This window comes from Stylophora pistillata, chromosome 11 (assembly GCF_964205215.1).
Source record: "Stylophora pistillata chromosome 11, jaStyPist1.2, whole genome shotgun sequence".
Taxonomy (NCBI): domain Eukaryota; kingdom Metazoa; phylum Cnidaria; class Anthozoa; order Scleractinia; family Pocilloporidae; genus Stylophora; species Stylophora pistillata.
In genome coordinates, this window is record NC_142529.1 from 20,313,276 (window position 1) to 20,336,537 (window position 23,262).

General features: G+C 38.3%; 3 protein-coding genes across 6 annotated transcripts in view; 1 reads left to right on the forward strand and 2 right to left on the reverse strand.

Annotated features, from left to right (window-relative positions):
- Window positions 1-4,856: 4,856 nt before the first annotated feature.
- On the reverse strand, window positions 4,857-11,323 carry LOC111325650 (interferon-inducible GTPase 5). Its single transcript, XM_022929494.2, is given in 5 exon segments — window positions 4,857-5,798; window positions 5,801-5,876; window positions 10,832-10,907; window positions 10,910-10,955; window positions 11,303-11,323. Coding segments are annotated over 5 exon segments (1,161 nt in total).
- Window positions 11,324-16,606: 5,283 nt separating this feature from the next.
- On the reverse strand, window positions 16,607-21,661 carry LOC111325673 (leptin receptor gene-related protein). Its single transcript, XM_022929529.2, has 7 exons — window positions 21,275-21,661; window positions 21,083-21,157; window positions 20,870-20,892; window positions 20,596-20,674; window positions 18,369-18,424; window positions 18,188-18,219; window positions 16,607-17,511 (listed from the first exon to the last, which is right to left on the reverse strand). Exons 1-7 carry the CDS (start codon window positions 21,289-21,291, stop codon window positions 17,404-17,406), a joined length of 390 nt encoding a protein of 129 aa, XP_022785264.1. The 5' UTR covers window positions 21,292-21,661; the 3' UTR covers window positions 16,607-17,403.
- A 54-nt stretch (window positions 21,662-21,715) lies between these two features.
- Window positions 21,716-23,262, forward strand: part of LOC111325649 (uncharacterized) — a 30,845-nt gene continuing 29,298 nt past the window's right edge. For all 4 annotated transcript variants that reach the window (XM_088738253.1, XM_088738255.1, XM_088738254.1 and 1 more), the window contains exons 1-2: window positions 21,716-21,921; window positions 22,058-22,193. In XM_088738253.1, the coding sequence (XP_088594379.1) occupies window positions 21,841-21,921; window positions 22,058-22,193 (217 nt within the window). In that variant the 5' untranslated portion in view covers window positions 21,716-21,840. The remainder of the gene's footprint in view (window positions 21,922-22,057; window positions 22,194-23,262) is intronic.

Below are 23,262 nucleotides of genomic sequence, written 5' to 3' on the forward strand. Positions count from 1 at the left end.
TGATTTCATCAAAAAAAGGCAACCAGCCTAGTTTACTAAAGTTTACAACACTTCTAGAATAAGAGTCCACTCCAAGAATTACTCGGGCAGCCCTTTTCTGTAACCTCAGGAGACAGTGGAGTTCTTTAACGTCGCAGATATTCCAAACCATGCTCCCGTACATAAGGACGGGTTTAATCAAGGCGTTATAGTATAAGAGTCTTTCTTTTATTGGAAGGTATCTCTTTATCTTTTTCAATAAACCAATACGCTGAGAAAGCTTGGCCTTTAGGCTAGAAATGTGGTCACTAAATGTAAGATCTTGATCGAGTGTTACACCAAGCAATTTATAAGAGGTTACTTGTTCTATTTCGGCCCCATCAAGGGTCACTGACAGGTGATTGCCATCAACTAATGATGAATGTAGCCTCTTTCCGGTGATAAGTAATGCTTTGGTTTTAACGGCGTTTAGGACCATCCCATTTTCGCTGGACCATTTACTTAATTTATCCATGTATTCTTGAAGACGTCGTTCCAATTCCAAAGGTGCATTATCGATATTAGCGCTGGCTTTAAATGTGGTGTCATCCGCGTAGGCATGAATTGAGTCCGATCCAACAGCTTCGGGAAGATCATTGACGAACATTAAAAATAGTAGAGGTCCTAATATGCTACCTTGAGGAACTCCATTGGTTAGCATAAGTTGTGACGAAGTCGAGTTATTTACAGTAACACACTGTTTGCGATTGAGTAGATAGCTCTGCAATAGCTTTACAACATTATCTGGAAATCCATATGATCTTAACTTTACCAGGAGAATGTCATGATTGATCAAGTCGAATGCCTTGCTATAGTCCACAAAAACTGAGCCGCTGACATTGTTCTTATCAAGGTCAAGAAGGACTTGGTCCAGAAGAAACAACAAAGCAGTATCCGTGGAGTGGTTTTTACGGAACCCTGATTGGAAGCGGTATAAAAGTGAATTTTCTGTTAAGTAGGTGTCCACAGCATTGAAGATGTGTCTTTCAAAGACTTTAGAAAGAATAGGCAAAATACTAATAGGACGATAGTTTTGAATATCTTGCTTGTTTCCTTGATTCTTGAATAGAGGTTTAACCTTTGCTATTTTCCATTGTGAGGGAAATGTACAAGTTTCAATACAGTGATTTATAATTTTAGCTATGGAGCATGATATTTCAGGAGCTGCAATCCTTAGAACTCTGGCACCAAGCCCATCGATTCCCGTGGCTTTGTGTGTAGGTATACTTAGAAGATAATCGTTAACCTCACTAGGAGTTATTTGCGGAATAAGATTCTCAATTTGACTGTTAGATTTGTCTGGTGGACCAGGAAGAGCATCATAATGAAGTACAGGTGCCGCCTTTATGAGACGTTTATATACATCAACGAAGAAGCGGTTAAAGCGTTCAGCGATTGAATGGTCATCCTTTATCAAGTTGTTGTTTTCGTCAGCAATAGGGACGGAGTCGTCGTTATTCTTTGTATCTTTAGATAGGTCTTTAATTAAAGACCAAAGTTTCTTTGGACATTTTTGATTTTTACTGAACTGAGTTTTAAAGTACTGTTCCTTCGCATTTCTTAGTTTCCTCGTCACTTTGTTTTTAACCAGTTTAAAAGCAGACCAATCTTGCTCATTTTGTGTTCTCCTGGCCCTCTTTAGAAGATTATCGCGTTTATTTATTTCGTTGTATAGATCATTAGTGAACCATTTCGGCTGATTGATTTTCTTCACACTCTTGGACTTTAAAGGTGCGTGATTATCAAGAATGTCATTAAAGATTTTGTACCAAGTTTCAAAATGTCATCGGCATCTCGAAAAACAAAGGAGATATCCCAAGGGGCTTCTCTTAGGTCTCGCAGAAAGAACTCTTTGTTGATTTTGTTGATATTTCTGTATTTGATTTTGGAATGTTGTTTACGTTGTGCATCCATGGTTTTGTAGCACCTCAAGATGGTGACCGGAAGGTGATCGGAAAGTCCAGATTTACCTATGGATACTTCTCTAATTCTAGCAGGATGACTCGAATAAATATGGTCTAAGCACGCATCAGAGGCAGGTCTTGTTACTCCATTTACCATCTGCTTTAATCCAAGACTGTTCAGTGCCTTTGCGAGACAATGTTTTGAATAACAGTTGAAATCAATATAATCCAAATTGAAGTCTCCCAGAACAATCAATTCATTGTTTTGGAGATGGGCATTTTCAATATTTTTACCCAAGCTCTCATTATAATCTTTGTTGGCTGAAGGTGGACGGTAAACACCAGATATCAAAATCGGTCTCTTTGATTTGTGAGGACAAATTTGAAGCCAGAGAGTTTCAAGATCATCCAGTTCCAAATCTCTTCGACGTGAAGCCATAACTTTCTCATTTACATACGCAATTATGCCGCCACCTTTCTTCCCGATTCGATCTTTTCTGTGTAATGTGTAGCCGGGTATCATGTAATAGCTGTCTGGAATTTTACTTGATCCGAACGTCCCAGTGAGAATTAAGACGTCGAGTTTAGCAGCACTGTTGTTGTTCGAGGTGAGCATTAGCGATAGTTCTTCCAATTTGGTGTCAGTCAGTCGTTGGATGTTCCAGTGGCAGACTGATAAACCTCTGAAGCCTACAGGAGGTTGAAGGTTATTAGGTCCTGGATTGACGGCAATATCGCCAGATAGAAGAATACACAGACAAAATTGGCCAAGCTTGACGAACCGCAACAACGCGTGGAGCTTCAAATTCAATTCGCAAGGTGTGCATTTCGAAGGCTTTGACTTACAGTTGAATGTAGGTGGAGCAGATATTTCCTTCCCAATGAAGAGTCTGACTGTAGAGCGATCGAATTCAGGTGTAATTGAAGTAAATTGGCCAAGTAAAACGCTGAAAATAGTCAATAGAAGCACGACTGCAAAAACATGTCTGCACGCCATGACTAATTTATGCCTCGTATCAACTTACCGTGGAAATATTTTGCCAGTACAAACTCGTATATTACAAAATAGATAGAGGTCTTTTCAGGTGTTTGAAAGGAACCTGTTATCGATAGGATTCCTGAGCACAGTTACTTAAATTTCGCATAAAAGTTGCATTCAAATATATTGTTATGTGAAAACTTGATAAATTAATTTTAAAAGACTACATTCAATCAATGTTACATAAAAATTACCCTAGATTAATGTTAAAGCAGGTATAGTCAAATTTCATACTAAAAGTTAACGCCGTTTACACAAAATATCATCCTCTAGAGAAATTATTAAAAAACAATACAACCGTGGTAATAAAAAATAAAGGTTGTCCGTTTAATTCTCCCAGCGTACCGAGCTCACCCCTAGCAATGCATAGTGTACAGCACTAGGTTATTGGCAAGCGAGCAAAAGGCATAAAACCGAGCTCACCCCTAGCAATGCACAGTGTACAGCACTAGCTTATTGGCAAGCGAGCAAAAGGCATAAACCGAGCTCACCCCTAGCAATGCACAGTGTACAGCACTAGGTTATTGGCAAGCGAGCAAGAGGCATAAAACCGAGCTCACCCCTAACAATGCACAGTGTACAGCACTAGGTTATTGGCAAGCGAGCAAGAGGCATAAAAGTCTCTTTGTGATTTTCGTTCTGAGAGCTAGTAAATGAAGCAGATTACTGTCTAATTGCGCGCAAGTAAATCTTATTGTTAAAAGTAAAATAGTCCTTAAAATATTAAGGGAAAGGCCCCACAATACATTTCTTTACAAGGCGACAGGTGTGTTTGTGATGTCTTTTTTCTTACGCAAGCCACTAGAAAATGTCTATTGCAGGACTGCTGCGAGTCCTGCTTGCTCTCTTCGGCAAAGCCACCAATGCCTGGCTAGTTTCCTTACAGCAACAACCCCACACTGTATTGCAGTAGTCTAGGATTGATCTAATTAACGAGATGAAGACAACATATTGGCACTCTAAATGCCTATGCCCTTGCCCACCTTAACAATCATTTGCTCTCTATGACTGTTCCAGGTAAGGCGATTATCAAATACCACACCTAAATAAGTAAATTCAAAAACCCTATTAATTGGTTTGCCATCAATGAAAAGCCATCTTTTAGATGTGCGGAAAAAGGACACTGCTGGCTCGCTTAAAGCTGCACTAAGAAAATTTTTTTTTAAGCTTGAAATTTTAGTTTATCAGATTGTACCATCAATTATACCGTTATTTACATTAACCTTTTAACTTAAAAAATTTTCTATTTTGTACTGACGTCTTTTTATTCTCTATATTTTATCTCCATTTTTTGTTAACTTTTGCTATTATTAAGATAGAGGGCCACTAGTTTATCAGACATATTTGTCATGTGTCACCCTCTTTAAATAAAGTTGACTACTACTACTACTACATACCAATATGCGTATCAAAAGAGTCTACACTTAAAAGCCTTGGGGCGGTTGTAAAAAGCATAGCCTCAGTTTTTGAGACATAAATAAACAGACTATTACTGAAAAGCTAGCGTTCAATTTTTATGCAGTTTTTCAATGAGATATTTTTCCAAAGCGGAGGCTTAATTGTTAGGAAGCACAGAACAGGACTGTATCGTCAGCATACATGACAATATCACATCACACGTCGCGCTCCAGTAAATATCGATCGATTAGCAGTTTCTAAGCTAGTTCAACAAACTTAAGTAATAGCGTAGCTAATGTACTCTAATATTGAGTTGCTGCTGTAAATCTGTGAGCAAAATATTTAACTTAGAAATAAAAATTGAACGTTAAAGTTAGTGCACTCGAGTCTATTTGTTTTTCATTACGTTGTTACTCAGTCATGTATAAAGTCAATCGATTTCCACTATAGCTTGTGTGCTGTAAGTAAGTAAACAAAGCACAAATCGTACATCGAAACTACTGGGGTCGAATATTCTCCTACGTTTCTCTGAGCACTTTAATTGCGAGTTTTTCCATGTCTTCTAACCAGCTTTTTAAGAAGTAGTATGTGGCGCCGAAAGACAGAGGACCGGCTATGGTTAGTCCAATAAATGGAATAATACGAACAAATTCCTCAACGACACCTTCTGCAGAGTAGGCTTCAGCAAGCTTGCCCATTTGCAAGGCATTGCTGAATGATGCAGTCAAAGTCTTAACTTCATTTTGGGTGTTGATACTGAGCATTGAAAATCTACTATTTGACCCTTCCTCTGGGAGACCAAGCTGGCTCTTATAAAAGTTGATCTCTCTTGTTATCAACGCGATATCAGCGACAATGGCTGTTCCTGGAAATGGAACACTTGCAGCAAGAGCTGATGCGGTGGCAACATATTTGATTCGCTTCTTAAGAACCTCAACCTTTCTCTTGAGAGTCTCTTCTGACAAACTTAAGCCATTATCAATGGTCAGAATGAGACTCTCTTTTTGACGTTGCGGCAATACGTCTAAAATTGCTTGGGTCAAGTCGCCAAATTGATACTTGGCAGGAAAGGGATTACTTATCAAAAAGATGTCTTTCTCATCCTGGAGCAGGCCTCTAGCAATCAAGTTTTCCGAACACTCCTTTCGTATATTCTTCAGAATTTCATCTTTGTTAAATAAATGTTGCTTACTTCTCTTCTCATTTTCAACACCTTGATCGATTTTCGCGCGAATGCATATGAAGAAAAACTTCTTACCAGCGGATCGGATCATCTCTGCAAGTTTTAAGTCGTCAGCCGTGAATCGATCTTTGGCGAAGATCAGATATGTATCATATCCTTTCAGTGGCACATTTTCGCAGTACTCCTCCAGATCACCTTTGTAGACTGGATTTGTTATTCCTGGCAAGTCCCAAAACTTGATTTTGGGGTTGGTGGGATATGTTCAAAGCATCTTGGCCCTGTAGTCATCTCCGTGGCACCGAATGCTGCTGCAGCTTCATCAAAATCATTCAGTCTAACATAAAAAACAAGCAAAGGGTTAGAGGTTGAAATATTGCTAAGGTACCTTTCTATAATCTCTGCCGTGTCTCATTTTCAATCCAGTTGTTTTTATCCAGAGCTATAACTTTTTATCGTTGTCTAGTTGAATGCAATCCTCTCGCGTAGCTGATTATAATGATAAAGAAAACATCGACGAAAATGAAAAAAATGCGGCGCAGTAAGCGTAGCGAGCGAGCAGCAACATAATGAGGATTTAAGAGGAATATGTGAAGGGGCTTTCAATTCCTCGCATTTAACCAGAGTGCACTGTGCCACTTTTTACCAGAGAGCCTCGCGGGTCTGAACTTAGCACAGTACTTTATTTAGAACAAGAACAGGCGGTGTCAAACTTTGGAACGCAATTCCTGACGAATTTCGTCAACTCTCCAAAGGAACTTTTAAGAGAAATTTTCATAACTTTTTGCTCTCGATAATGGAAGCAGAGGACGATTATGTTGAAGTGCCCATTCTTCTACAGAAGTGCACATTCTTCTGTATCCTTGAATCAATGTACTAATAATCGATAGGTTTTGTAAGGAGTAAATTTGATTGTAATACTATTCTGTAAGACTATATATTTTGTAACCCTAGCTTGTTTTTCAGTAATTCTTATTTATCCAGATAGCTTACTTAGTTACTTTACAATTATTAGTTGGTTAGTTAGTTAGTTAGGTAGTTAGTTAGTTACTTTACAATTATTATATTATCTGTTATGACTGCAGTAACCTTACCTCTCCGCCCGCCTCGTCTAGCTTTTGCTATTTGCGGGTGGAGATGGCAAAATGATGTGCGTGAAATAAAGTTTGATGATGAAGAGTATGTGTGTTATCTTTAATATGGTTGTGAAAGCGGCCAAAATCGACAGATTGATTGAATATTCCTTTTTTTTTTAACGTTTCTTTTTCTTTTTACTCTAGGTAATGTAATTGAACACATTCTGAATGTGTAGAAGTATTTTTTGAATTTCAGTTGTCGCGTATTCTTTCGTTCTCAATGAATTCATTTGGATGGCCACTTTAATTGATCCTTGAAACAGCTCTCACCAAACATTCTCGATCGCTCTCCGACGGTACACGTGTTTTATGCATTTTAAGTGATAGCGTTTGAGACAGGTTATGGCAGCAAAAAGTTGTGTTTAGTGTATTTCGCTACATAGCTTTACTACTGTATGGACATTTCCTAAATATACTCAACTCCGCCCACGCTCCTTTAAATTGTTATGATGGCGGCTTACTATCTAGTGCCTATTTACACCTCCGAGCAGAAAAAAGGGCAGCTAATTAGCGAGCATATCATGAAGAGGACCTCTTGTTGCAACGATCAGATCACTTCTAATGAAGGCACTAGACAGGAGTGTCGAAACGTTGGGTCGATCATTGTGATTCGGTTACATTCATTAAATCTTTAAAACAGAGTAGCATCAAACCATGCCTGGTACTCAATCGTGTTGTAAATCTACTTTCCTAAGTAAAGACAAATTGACTAATCGTGAGTTTTGTATGGTAAATCTACTATCTTGATTACTGAATAAAGGACAGTTGAACTAGACAATGAAAGGAGTCACTTGATCAATGAGTGACTCAACCTTGGGTGAAGTGACACGCCTAATTTTGCTAGTGTCCAGGCCGACCGCGTCGTAACGGACTTTTGACTGCACAGGTTTTGACCGAAGCGAATTAGAATGGCGTTGAAATGGCGGTCAATTTGAGATTTTCGCTGGGTTGGTTGCTCGACAATCCAACTTTTGTGAGATTTGTTTTGGTGAACTTGAAGGGCAACTATTCGGCTTTCGTGCTACCAGGTTAAGTGTGTTTTTCGAGCGATTTTGGCGAGCGTGTGTGAGACAGAGCTTTCCCAACTTCCCTCTTATTTGGTAATGCCAGGACATTGAGCTGAAACACAGCAAAACGGCCTCAAATCGCGACAAGAACAGCACAGACTACTCTGTATGAAGGTACGACTTTATTTCTTTGATTATCTCACACAACTTTATATTTACGGAACTCAAAAGCAAATCCAACTAAACCGCTATACAAACTCCATAATAATCCAGAGCCTGTGACAGGGCCTGCGACAGAGCCTGTGACAGAGCCTGTGACAGAGCCTGGGACAGAGCCTGCGACAGAGCCTGTGACAGAGCCTGTGACAGAGCCTGGGCCGCCTGTGCATGTTCTTGTGATGCAAAGCGAATGTGAAAAACTCCTTTTGCCAACATTTTCATTACAGCGCGGAAGGTTCGGCCAAAGTTACATTTTCGTAAATCTTATGAGGAAAATTTGGGAAAGGTCAGTCACTGATATCAATCTTGCCGTTTGCTAACCAACTTCAAGTGTTTGAGGGAAATCACAAAAAAATTCTTGGGACCTTGATAGAGAAATATTCCTCCAACGGTTTCAGTTTGTTTCTTTTACTTTGCCGAACAACGCCAAATTGGCGTAAATTAGATTTTAAACTTCCGACGACTGAATAATGTGAAAAATATCAATTTATGTAAATTGCTACAGAGGTAATTTCACAACGATATGAACAAGGAGAAGGTGTGGGTATGGCAAATCTAACATTTCCTTTTTAGTGAGCTCGAGTTGTTTACAAATATACAGAGCATTCGGCCCCCTTATCGTAACAACTTCTCTTTCATATATAGACACAATTACATGCTCAATCGACTTTACCCACACAACCGGTCCTGAAAATCCCCCATAAATTTTGTTGCAGGTCCCCCAAAGTAATCGAATGCGAGAATTAAAAGACAATCGTTTTTAAGTGCCTCGACCTATCCTGCCGCTGCCACAGCGGCAGGATAGGTCAATATAATTCCTCCTCAGTCGTTTTCTTTTACTCTTCTTAATACATGACATATAGAAAGATGATTAACATAGAGCAAAATATGTATATGAGCACGATCCTTCGCAGTAAAGCACTATTTGAGCAATAGTGAAAATCAGACCTGAAAAAAATTTCAGGCCTGTACGGGATTCGAACCACTGACCTCTGCGATACTAGTGCAGCGCTCTACCAATTGAGCTAACAAGCCAACTGGGAGCAGGCCATCAAATTAATTCGACATAAACCCGTAGATGATAAATCAAACAACAACAAACATATGAAACATATGAGTGAACTGCGGTTATGAGACGTATATGAGCATATATTGCTCATATACGTCTCATAACCGCAGTTCACTCATATGTTTCATATGTTTGTTGTTGTTTGATTTATCATCTACGGGTTTATGTCGAATTAATTTGATGGCCTGCTCCCAGTTGGCTTGTTAGCTCAATTGGTAGAGCGCTGCACTAGTATCGCAGAGGTCAGTGGTTCGAATCCCGTACAGGCCTGAAATTTTTTTTTTTCAGGTCTGATTTTCACTATTGCTCAAATAGTGCTTTACTGCGAAGGATCGTGCTCATATACGTCTCATAACCGCAGTTCACTCATATGTTTCATATGTTTGTTGTTGTTTGATAGAGCAAAATATTGCGAAAAACGCCATCTTGGATATTACCTCATTGTGACGTAGCAATAGTCAAACTTAGTTCGGCACTTTCTCCTTGAGGACCAGTTTGACCAGTTTGACCAGTTTGTGAAAACAATTCCGCTAGGACACCGGAATCGGAACTCGGAAATCTCGAAATGACCGAAAAATGATATATTTTAAAATTTTTTTAATGTTTTGTTTTTGTTAAGTGCTTCGTACATTAAAATATCATCACCTTGTTTTCACGCGAACTGGATTAAATCCTGAAAGTAATTAATTTTTATTAATAAACTACCGTTTTAGAAGTTTTAGAGATAACTTTGAAAGACGCGTGGTTCTTAAAAACTACTGGCGCTTGGCAATTTATACTCTTGATGAAGTTGATGGACACTACATTGCCAACTTTGAGAGACTGGGGCGAATTTTGCCAAAGCCGGACAAAATTGCCGGGAAAGTTAAAAGTTATTCTGTGTATATAAGAGCGGCAAGTTTCATATCCGAAGAAAACCTATGTTTGCCGACATGAATACCTCCAAGAAAGTAAATTCAAAGGGGCCAGATACTTTAGAAGTGAAATTGAAAGACGCCAATTTAGCTTAATGGAGCGTAGGAGATTTAAAATCTGAGTTGACAGAGATGAAACTGAAGCTTAAGGTTGCCGGAACGAAGAAGGAGCATCTCGATCGGCTGCTCCCGTTTGCCAGTGACAACAATCTGTTAGAAAAGAGACTTAAAGAGGTAAAAAAGATTTGTGTTTTTCAAACAAGTATGAATCCAACTGAAATACCTCCACCATCGTCTGTATGGAGTACAGACCAATCGCTTTTTCCCCTAGTAGACGCGACAACCATAAGTTAATACACTGGGTTCAAGAGACAAGGTCGCAAAGGACAATATCGCAAGGCCTAGAGAATCTTTAACTCGAGGAAGATAAAGACAGTTAAAGTTCATACTAGAATGGAGAAGTTACTTTTGTAAAGGCCATGATCATCAAAAGTTTCGGGCAAGAGATCACTCGTCCGACTGTACTGGTATTCAAAGATAATTATCTAGTGAAAGGGTGCTGCGGGTGTCCAATAGGGTAAATGTGGAATATGCTGTCACACTGTCGCCCTCTTAATGTTTTTACAGCATTACTCCAAGCACAAAGTTTGTTTGTTGGAGAATATTTTTCGAACATTTGATTTTGTTTCTTTTGCTTCGCCGAACAACTGGTCTAAAATTGATTTTGGACTTCAAAGAATGTTAATTAGCCACAGAGGTAATTCTCAAAGATAACTACAAGGAAAAGGTGTTATAAGGCGAATTCAGCTTCAATGGTGAATGCTAGATATCTACAAACATAACAAATATTTGGCTCCTCTATTGCCCTTCTAATTCAATAAAATTGACTGTTTCTTTACTGTTGTGTGCTCAGCACGTCTTCGATGTTAGTGCATACATGTACTTACCCTGGTATGCAGTTCATAAAACTAGATTTTCCTGCTCCAGAAACACCACATACTGCAAAGTGAATAACGACGTTTTCCAATCATCAAGTTTGTTCTATACGTATTCACTATTCGTCAACTCAGTCTGGAAATTCCATTTGCTGCACGTAATTCTCAAGCTCTTCAACGTTGACCATCTCCTGGCCACTAAACCCAGCCATTTTTAAAAGAGAGTGATATTTATTTTGTGATCACAGATCTCTACAAGAGGAACAAATTGATGTGCTACCCATAACATATTTCACGGTTGCTGTGAAAAGGGTCAAAGTCTGTGACGAAGATCAGATTCATTGCACATGAATTCCACACGATAGAGTTTTGTTTGGCTCGTGGTGCAAAAAAAGCTTTAAACTTTTTGTCATGTGACTCGTTTGCTCGAGGCCTGAATAAATTTGGTAACAGTGAAGTAGTGCAGTACATTTACAGATTTACGTTCAGATGTGACAGCCACATTTTATGTCCATTTACAGCAAGACAGCGGCTAAGAAAATATGTGACCGAGTTGTTGGTTGTTGACCACGATAGAGTGGTCACATCATCAACAACTCCGACGCCTTGCTTTCTAAAGATTACGCAAGAGAATCGAACCCTTATCTTGAACCACTGTTTTGTATTACGTAAAGGTGATTTCTTAAAGCCAGTTTGTCTAGAAAATGTCGGCATAAGGGAAAAGTGCCAAAGCTATTGACTTTATCTTTGGACGAAAAGGTATTGTATGCCGGGTCAGACCAAGCTACTGGCTGACTTTTCAACTGAATAAAACGCCCCATCAAACTCATTTTCTCTGATTTTAACACTTATTTACAGCATGACCCATTTCAAGACCATATTCTTTTGTCTGAACTTGTCAAAGATGTAATGTTGAAATTGAGGTCTCAATGAACCAAACTAGGAGAACAACGAAGTTTCATGATCCAGTGGGTCATACTTATAATGGTCAGGTCTTCTCTCTTTGTTTTGTAAAAAGCCAGAAATAGGAAATATAAAAGTCCTCAGCTGTATTTTAACAAATTGACATTGGTTTAGCGTGGTCTGTACTCTTATAGACAACGATATTCGCCTCCCGGTTGGCTCAATTGGTAGAGCGCCAGACTGTTGTGCGGTAGGTCGTGAGTTCAAATCCGGCCGGACCAACACTCAGGGTCTTAACTTGACTGAGAAGAAAGTGCTGCTTTTGTGATAATATCTGCAAATGGTTAGACTTTCTAGTCTTCTCGGATAGGGACGATAAATGGAGGTCCCGTCTCCTGCAAGGTTGGGGTAGGAGACGTTAATTTCCCACACACGAGATTACTGTGTGATGGATGTTCTCCCAGGGGTGAGATGGGTGGGTAAAAAAGGGGTTAGGTGTCATTGGAACAAAAGTTCTGTTCCTTTCTCCTGCCATTTCTGTGGCGAATGAATTAAACTAAACTAAACTAAACTAAACTACCTCAATGGTCAACTGAAATTTGTTGCGGACTCCGGAAACGTAGCCGAGTGAGTCCACAACATCTTGACCACTGTTATGACGGATATCGTTATCGAAAAGAGTACAGACCACGCTAAAGCAATGTCTCTTTGTATTTTACCACAATATCAACGTGGAATAAAACGATTAAAACGATTCTTTCGGTGCGCGACCATTGCGTGACACGTTGACTCGAGCAGACGGTTGTCTCCGGTTCAGACGCCGAACTTTTCATGAGCCGAACTCAATTCGAATTCGGACCCACCCAAATTAACAAAAAAGTACGCCCATTGATTCAGACACCGTTATGTTTGGCCGTTGCAAGTACAGTTCCAGTAAAACCACTCATACTGCTTGCAAAATACATTATAACAATTTATGCATTAGGATCGGCACATGAAAAGTGCGGCGTCTGAATTAAAGCCGATCCAAAGGCGTTCCAAAGGCGAAATTCTCGGCTATTAAGCCAGGCGGGAAGGACGGCTGAGCCGTTCCAAATTGAAATAGCCATTCCAATATGATTCGGACGCCGATCTTTTCATGTACTTAATTCAAGGAATTAGGTTCGGCTCATGAATAGATCGGCGTCTGAACCGGGCCTAAGATCGAGTTTCGTCTGGGTTGTAGTCAACAAACACACAGACATGCTGGGAAATCCTCGAAACAAAATATCCTTCCTTGTCGCTGGGGTGGTGTACCCTTACGACCAAAATGGTAGCCTGTTTTCCAAAAATCACTCATTGGTCCCCAGTATTGTTTTGGTAAATTTTGTTTTGTTAACTGATTCTCAGCCGTTTTACGCTTATGAATTTTTTTGTAAGAGTTGAAGGCCCTTATGACAGCATTTGGTCTTTGATATTCAGATCTTTGAATGCTGCGTGACCTTTTCAAAATGTTTCTAAGAAGCAGGATGATTTACGGTCAAGTCGTTCGAAAGTCATCTCGCCCGAAGTCATGTCGCCCGAAACTAGAGTCATGTTGCCCGAAATTCATGGTCATGTCGCCCGAAATCCTAAGTCATGTCGCCCGAACTTTTATCGAGTGTTTAAACTTGAAGAACAGTAACATCTTAAGTAAATGGCAAGGAATAAACTCGTAAAATGTTGACTCGTTAAACTCAGGTTGTTCGTTTCGCTGTCGTTTGATATCACGGAGATAGTCCTACAAATAAAACACGAGAACGAAAAAAAAAATAGTAATATCAGTTACAGTATGGTTCTCACTGTTGTTGTTTTATATGTGGAAGCATTCTGTTTCTAACGAAGGTTCACATCACTACGATTGGAACATTGGAAAACACCGCCATCTTGAATACAGCACGTGCTCAAGAATCATCACATGCTTGCCAAGCAAGATTGTAACGTTGCGGTGAATTCAAACTAAGAGAACTTGATGTATTTTTCTGATATGTGTCAAAAATACTGATAATTGAAAGTGTTCCGCTAATAATTACAAGAATCTGTGCTGTAGAATGATCAGTTTAGTTCATAGCAACGACTGAACAACGCTGAAATGAACAGCGATATGCGAGTCTATCTTTAACTTCTTATTTGTATAGCGGGTTAGCGGACGAAAACATTTTACAAGTCGGAGTAAGGTGGCTGTTATTTATTTACTCTCTTTATATATGGTAATACGGATCAAATTTATATTCGACCGATTAACTATGGACTGAACAAGTCGCGATAATTTATGCCCCGTCTGATCCTAAGGGGAATGATGCTGACACGCTTTGTAAATAAAGACAAAAAAAAAACCGACAACAAAAAACAACAAAACAACAAGAAACATCAACAACAAAAAACAAAAACAGACAACAAAAACAACAGAAAAACAAAAACAACAAAAACAAAAACAAAAACAAAAACAACAGACAACAAAAAACCGCTGTAAGAGTTTCAGGTTGTTTTTTTTATACGATGAATCAAACTAAGAGAACTTGATGTATTTTTCTCATATGTGTGAAAAATTCTGATTACTGAAAGTGTTCCGCTTATAATTACTAGAATCTGTACTGTAGAATGATCTACAGTGGCCCAGAAGGCTCAACGCAAACAAAAAATATGCTGCAGCAAATAAAAAATATACTGCAGCAAATAAAAAATATATTTGAGCAAATAAAAATATACTTCAGCAAATAAAAAAAATCATAACGCAAAGAAAAAAAGTACCGCAGCAAATAAAAAAATGCAACGCAAACAAAAACTACTGCAGCAAATAAAATATGCAACGCAAACAAAAAAAAAAGAAAACGCAAACAAAAAAAGTTGGAACGCAACGCCAAGGAAGACTGGGTAATAGTTCTTAGTTTCGCGCCAAAACAGCATGAACTGGAACTCGCTTTTGGTTATGGACGAAAGCGATCAGCGGAGGATTATAGAAAATTGCTTTCATCAAGGGTATGAAAATAGAGTTATCATCGATTTTTTAAAGTAGCAGCATGGTACTAGTACTGTCATAAGTTCGCTGCAGAACATGGTTTCGGAAAGGCGAACAAGCAAAGGATGAAACGAGTGTTGGCGCGAAACTAAGAACTATTACCCAGTCTTCCTTGGCGTTGCGTTCCAATTTTTTTTTTTTGTTTGCGTTTTCTTTTTTTTTTGTTTGCGTTGCATAGTTTATTTGCTGCAGTATTTTTGTTTGCGGTGCATTTTATTATTTGCTGCGTACAGTTTTTCTTTGCGTTTTGATTTTTTTATTTGATGCAGTATATTTTTTATTTGCTGCAGCAAATTTTTTATTTGCTGCAGTATATTTTTTATTTGCTGCAGTATATTTTTTGTTTGCGTTGAGCCTTCTGGGCCACAGTAATGATCAGTTTGGTTGATAGCAACGACTGAACAACGCTGAAATGAACAGCGATATTTGAGTCTTTCTTGAACTTCTTATTTGCATAGGTTAGCGGACGAAAACAGTTTACGAGTCCAACATTTTACGAGGTTATTCCTTGCACTTTACTTAAGATATTAGTTTTCTTTACTGAAAAGTTTACTGACAGAGTTCCGCTTATAATTACTAGAACCAGTACTGTAGAATGAGCAGTTTAGCTCAGAGCAACGAACAACGCTGAAACTGATGAACAGCGGTATTTGAGTCTCTCGTAGGTTAGCGGACCAAAACAGTTTACGAGTCAACATTTTACGAGTTTATTCCTTACGATTTACTTAAGATGTTACTCTTCTTCAAGTTTAAACACTCGATAAAAGTTCGGGCGACAGGACTCAAAATATCGGGCAACATGACTGAGTTTCGGGCAACATGACTTCGGGCGAGATGACCTTCGGGCGACTTGACCGGTTACCAACAGGATCACTTTTTGTTTATCGCTTTGGAGTTTCACATTTCTCCCTTAATCTTACAACTTTCCAGCAAACCAGTTTTTTTTCCTAGCACTCGACGATTTGACTTCGATTGCGTTTGTAACTCTTGTTCGATGTCAGGCTCATTTTAGATATTTTGCTTTCCGAAATTAGCCGCTGATGTCTATCAAAATTGGAAAGGTGGAAGCAGTGAGGAAGTGTGGTGAACAATCATTCATTGCGAAATCGAATATCAAGCAAGAGTTCGTGTCCTCCAACCGGATAAACGCAAAAAACGTGTGGATACACGTTTATCAGTAAATAAATGAGTAAACAAATGAATTCATTAAATAATCATCCAAAATAGATTTATAGATATATATTGAAACTGGGAATGAAAACAAATTCATTCATCAATCCATCTGAGAACTAGTAAATTACCAACCTGAAATAATGATATCCATGTAAGATAAAGAGAAGAGAAACCCTAAGTGCCTCCCACATGGCTTGTAATTACCTTTGCTATATTGATCTGAGCTAACAAAATTGCTCGACACAATCCGCTGGAGTAAAGGGTTGAGTTCTCTAGAACAGATCAGTTTTGGAGAAAGCACTTAAAGTAAAATTAACTGAGTTTGCAAGTTACTGATTCTGCTACTGCACCTCCCACGGGTGCTGCGACTCAGTGATGATACTATTTCTGCTTCGGTACTCCTATGTGTACTGCTACTGCTACTTCTATTGCTATTGCTATGGTTGCTGGTGCTGCTTCTGCTACTACTCATACAGGTGTGGCTACTGCTACAGCTACTCCTACGGTTGTATAGATGAGGCATTACGAGGAGAAGTTAGATGTCACCCACATTGGGAGTTTAGTTTAGGAGTGTGTATGGAAATGCCCATACAAGGTTCAAAATAAGTGCAAATAGTATTTTTGAGGTTGAAATTGAAATTAAAAAAAAAAACAAAAAAAACAAATTGAAAAGATTTATCCTGAAAACTTTCATTTAATGGTACAGTATTAAATAACACAATCATTATATTTGTATAAAAGACCTTTAATCACTTAAAAGTAATTTTAAAATTTAGCACTATTTGCACACTCTTTCTGCTTCAAAGGAAACCAGTCACTTCTTACACATAGCACACTTGCAAAGAAGTTTCACCCCCATGACCCAATGACAATAGTGAGGGGACTTCAGGATAAGGGTTGGGAGGGTAATATTGCCATTTTTTGTTAGGGTTGGGAGGGTGATGTTGCCATTTTTTGTCAGGGACTCTATAGGCCATTTTATGGATGTCACTTAAATTCAATTTCTTCCTTTTTCCCTCTCTTTAAAGAACCAGCTTAGGCAAAATAATCTTCCATAATGGTATTAACAATTGTCATTCTAACACTATCAGTACTAACCCACTTGCTTATATCAATTTCAACAAAAACTGTACATCCAATTCTACTGTGGAAGTTCCCTTTTTAGGGCCAGAAACATTTCAGAAGATGGTTCTGATAATATCAAAAAGTTAAATTTTCCACAAAACTCAATCATTCTGTACAAAATGATAATTCAGGGCTGTGCTCTAGCAGCACCCAGCTGTCCCCTGCCACCTTACTTTTGCTCTTTGGAAACTTGGGAATCTTAGTTTTTCAATAAAAAGCATATGCTGGGCACCTTGGATTTCACAGTTTCAGAACACTGGACTCCCTTCAATTTTTCTTAGAGCACAGCCTTGTAATATGATAATTTATACACTTAAAAAATGAGACATGTAGAGCTGGTGTCTCTTCAAAAGCCCCAGTCATCTTCACCAGTGAAAACAAGAAAATAGGCCAGAATTGTAAAAAAGATGAAGACATTTCCGGATGACACTAATGCCATAGCTCCCCATTTGATCTAAATGGAAGAGAAACTCTAATAAGCAAAAACAGACTTTCACCAGGGACTTAAATTTGGAGGGAGGCTTACTGGTTAATGGACTTTGAATGAAAAAGGTCTTGAGGAGCCCTGATCAGGGAAACTTTGTTTGGTTTTTTAGAAGAAAAAAAAGTATTCCAAAAACCTTAACTCTCCCCGACAAGGAAATAGACTGGGTTTTGGCAAACCGTCATGAAGCTAAAAAAATGGGGTAGGAGGGTGTGGAGGGCAGGTTGGACTTAGTAAGGAGGTGTTGTGATGAACTAAGATCCCATTCAGGGGGGCGGAAGAGGTACTCCAAGTGTCTCCTGCTTCAGCAAGGGGGGGGGGGGGGTAAGGTCTGTCTGCAAAAGGACTCGGCCCAGAACTTAAAATCTATCCAAAAGTAACAGCACATTATTTTTCAACTCCAAAAGGGTTGGACAATGCAGAAAACCAAAGGTGAGTGAGCTTAAGGTATCTGACTGTCAATAACGCAGACAGGAAGTATCAAACTAAAGGTTATGGATTTCAACATTTTCAATTATTTCTGCAATGACTTGAATCAAGGCAAAAGGGACCATTACAAATTAAAGAAAATGTAAGAAATCAGTCGCTATATGTGATAACTGTAGACATTACACAGCCTAAGACCAGTATATACAATACTACTCACAATTTTAGTACGTGCCAGAACTATTGGAAGACCTGAAGACAAATCAGAAGCAGATCTTCATAAGCATTTTAAACTTCTATTTATGAAACTTAATACGTGTAATTTTTCTTTATGTCAATTCAAAACTACGTTCCTCTTAGTGAGGTTTTGGGCTAACTACTTAGCAACAAAATGAACTCACCAAACCCTGAGACGACAATTCCAGCTGTGAAAAACATTGCAGTTTCTTTAACAACACTGAAACAATTATACAAAGACAATTGATAAAGAAGAAATTTTCTCATCACCCATTCTCCCCCTCTTCTCTGTGAGGGATCTTGACCAGAATCAAGAGCATGTGGACGGGAGGAAATGCCCACATAAGCTGATTTATGTAAATAAAAGGGGCTTTGTTACTGCTGTGGTTCTAGTCGCATGGTTTCTGCAAGTTACAAGGTTTTTTTGTTGCTGATCACTATTATTGTCTGTTCTCAAATGCACCCTCTTAAGCTTGATAGTGCTTTCAGAGCACTTTCAAGCTTAAGTTGATTCTCAAGGTAATTAATTCTTTCTCCTTGTGAAAAACTCGCCAGACCCTTGGTTTTCATCTATTTCATGGTACAGTTAACTGTAGTTGGTTTGTGCCAAGTTTTGAAGACATTAATTCCCAAAAGTACTTGATGTGTAGTTTTGTTTCCCTTTTGTTTTTGTATAATTTACCTTGACTTAAAAAGGTTAAGTTATCTACATTTTATTTGGTTACACTTGTCTTGACCCCTTGTTGTGTGTTACAAAGTCATATTTTTTGTCACAGACCTTGAAGTGCCATGACAAAATTTCACTGTCAAATATTGAAATTATTTCCAAATATGGTAAAAACCCACTTACAAGAACCTAAAGTTTAGGAGCCTGTTAGGCAAAAATTTCCCAGTTAAAGGCCCATTTTCAACCGAGATCCCTTGCATGCCCAGATCATTTTTCATATATGAAAAATACGCTATTTTCCTCGAAGTTGCGGAATAGCTTTGATATCTTCTTCCATCTTACTAATTAGGGCTTTCAAAGTTCCATCTTGAATCATGTGCGAACAACAAGCTATCATAGTATCCATATCAGTAAATAGTTTTTAATTCTTACATGTATGACGGTGAAAAACGTCATTTGAAAAGTTGATGCCGCCGAAGAAGCAGTCTAGAGGAAGGCCGGGTCTGCCCGGCTCGGCAAAGGTTATTCGACTTCGAGAGTCTGTGTATGACTTATGGAGGGCAAGGAAAACAACAATGGGTTTCAGTAACACTACAGACAGAGCTTTTGCAGAAATGTTATTGCATTGTTCCTACGATGGAACTAGAGACTCCGGGGAGATTTTTTCGAGGTGAGAATAATTATTTGACTGATTTTTACTTGAGATCCTGAGATATGTATGTAAGCGATCTCATTTGTACAAGTCATTATTCTATAATTGAAATGCGTAAAGTAAATCAGTTTTGGCTAATATTGGTTATTTGTTTATATTTTATTTAGTGTTGAAGGCGAACAATTTCCTTCAACATCAAGTAAGCTTTGTACAAGTTTTATACACAGACTTGATTTATGATTTTTCAGTCTCAAATATTTAGCTGCAAATTTGTTTACTGTGTTCTTCACCAAATCTTTGTTTTTCTTTTTAATAGTGTTTGTGAATGACTATCAGAGTTCGCCATTTAACAATAGCGTGATTCCAAAACAAAAACAAACGACTGCAGAGGATCTTGGATGAAAATGGGCCTTTAAGCAAAATTCACATAAGAACCATTCTAAGCTAAAATCTCTCTACAACTAGGTTTTTATTTTTAGAATATGGAGTCTTTAATTAAAATGCAAAACAGTACATCTCATGCAATAGAAAAAGGGTAACAAAGACTAGCCATAACATCGGCAGTTTTCTAAGAATGCAATACTGTACTGTCAATACATCCATAGCTGTGTAATATATCTCTGTGTATAAGTTAACCATGTGAAGCAGGGCACTGTAAGGCTGGCATACAGTGCAGTATCACACCCATATCCATGAATACAAGTCGTTTTTAGTTTAAACAAGAATTGAGACCGTGATTAAGAACCTAGTACATAGCCTAATTTCATAGTAAGCACCATTCATATAAGAAACTATGGAAACTAACTTAAAAAAAACCTTGGTTCATAGATGTGGGTTTTTACTATGTATCAACAAACAAACAAATTCAATCTGAGTACTAATACATCCTCCAATTTAACTGCAAACTTGAGCTTAATGGTTAGAAAAATGTAGCCAATCATTCTGTTGCTAAAACAATACCTCCTTATTTATCTATTCATCTAAAAGTCACCTACTTTCTATATTTTTTGCATAGGTGGTTGCTTTTCTTTCCCCATACTTTTCTTTGCTTCTTAATGTGATATTCACATACCTGGCAGAGTTTGATGAAAAGTCTTCACAAAACCTTTTGGCAATGACAGTTGGTATTGGGGCCAAGGCGTAAAAGAACACTGCAAAGATGACAGTGCGGTAATTCCATAATGAATAAAATATATTAACTGTCCCATATTTAATTGAAAAGAAATTTCAATCTCAATAACTCATTTGTTGCAATGAGGAGGTAGTGTGTGTGTGTGTGCAATGTGTCCCCCTTTGTCCAAGCCAAACCACAGCGCTCTACTTTGTAGTTTTAAGAGTTAACTTACATACAAACATCGGCCACCATATCCTGTAATGATCAAGGACAAACAAATAACAGTTAGTGGTATCGAGCAATTCTTACAAAGAAAGGAAGACAATTTTTACAGACGTTTCAAAATTCAAACATTTTGATATAAGTCAGTGAAAAGGATTCGATCAAATAGCAAAAACTGAAATGTTTTATTTACAAGTAATGTTCTAGAGAGCTCTTTACTTACCCGTATTCTTTCAAAGCACACCCAAGAACAACGAGCAGTACACCGATTGCCCCGGAAAAAGAAAGAGCGATGATTCTACCATATAAGAGAAATGAAATAGGCTCTTAATATCACAGAAAGTTTTAATCCATAAGGAAATACTTGCAAGATTGAAAATCTGCTACAGTCGAAAGCAGTTTGAATCGTACTTACGCTAAAATGTCATCCATGAGCAGGAAGGAGAAATGAAACGAAAGAGAGAAAATTTGAATTATCCACAGATGAAGCAGGTTCTTTTAAACATGCCCATTAACGTTACAAATAAAAAGAATCACAGAAATATCTCGAAACATTGTACCTGTGATGCCTCCCGCCATGTTGATTTTAGTTACCAGTTCTCGTACGTTTCCAAAAATAGCTCACTGCTCACTGCTCTCCTCGTTCGTAGTCTCTAATTATAGAATTTTTCCAGAGAAATTTTTATAAATATAACGTTCGTTATCCCACTGACTCTTTGTAACTTACTCAAACCTATTTTCCTAGCATAACTTCTCTACTGTTCGACATATATCCTGTCTCGCAAATATCTAATTAAGCCTGCTTGTCTGTCTAAAGCGGCCGAGTGTAGGCTGGTAAGTAATGTGTTCAGTTAACTAAAATGGCGGATAACACGAATATTTGTGTACAAAATGCTCACCGTTGTTCAGGCAGTCAAAACTCTCCTAGCTGTATGCAAGGCTAGTTCCCCCTGAAAATATGCTCCATAGATTTAACATATTATGTTACTGAAACTCGACGTCCTTTCGTCGACTACGATCAAAAGAAAAAAACCATGGCCGACTTTAGCTTGGCTTGGCAAGGTGAGTTTGTATCGGAAATAATTGAGACGGAGCTTTACCCTGGCAAATATCGATCGAACTATATTTTAGAGTGCATCTTACCATTTGGATATATAATTGCAACTAGTCTGAACTGTGTGTTTGCTTCCTGTTCTAGGATGTTGGAGATCTGTACCTATTTGACTCTCGCCGCCTAAGTCAACTGTATTTGCCTTCAGGAAAAACAAGGAAAAAGATTCCTGCCATACAAAATTATCTAGATGATGTGCAAGGCTTTGGAATCTCAGCCAATGGTAAGAAATTCAAATACATAGTTCCAGACAGTCAACAGGAAAACAAAGTGATGATGAGAATAATGACTGTAAACTACATGTACTTGTACTTTTCTAGCTCTACATCTTTTGCTCATATTTTATCAAAAAGAACGTTACTTGAACTGACATTATTTATGCACTAATTGATTGAGTGGTAGGGCTGGAGGGGAAGATATTTGGCTCGAGGGGAAAATATTTGGCTCAAGGGGAGAATATTTGGCTCAAGGGGAAAATATTTGGTTCAAGGGGAAAATATTTGGTTCAAGGGGAAAATATGTGGCTTAAGGACATGGGATACTGACTAGGTGCAGTGAGGTGTGTACTTCATGACAAAGGGCCAAATATTTTCCCTTCTGACTCAACTGAATTCAGTCAATAAGCAATTTATTGATTTAAATAAATAATTTATTGATAAGAGTTGAAAATTTTGTTTCTACCTAAAATAATAGGATGTAATATGCAGGCACATGCAGGACAACCACGAGAAAGACTTTTCAAGCCATCTGGCCCTAAAAAAAAAAACATACATCAGCTTTCACTATGTTTTTCTATGGGATTGTGCATGGCATGCAGGGCTGTACAAGTCATATGATAAATACCTCTTACTAACCAAGTTCGAGGTCCATGCCTATTCTTACTGCTAATTTCTAACTTAGGCATGAAGTGTGTGTGCCACAATTCTGGACAAACAAAAATGAGGATATTTAACCTACAATATGGTTAGAGAAAGGAGGTTGTAAGATATGTGTTATTCCTTTCCAGGGCTCGACACTAACAGTAGCCCACTAGCCACAGACTAGTAGAAATTCAGTTCTGGCTAGTGGTTGTCAATCCAACTAGCCAGTTTGGCTAGTAAACAGACTGAAATTGTCGTAACATCTAAAAACATCTAAGATGTCACTAGCCACTTGGCTAGTAAGTTGAAAAGTTAGTGTCGAGCCCTGCCTTTCACTGCCAGAAGTAATTAATCTGTAGATTTCTCCTTTAATATCCGTACACTAGCCAACAAAAAGGTCACGAGAATACTCAAGCTTATCAAATAGAAGTT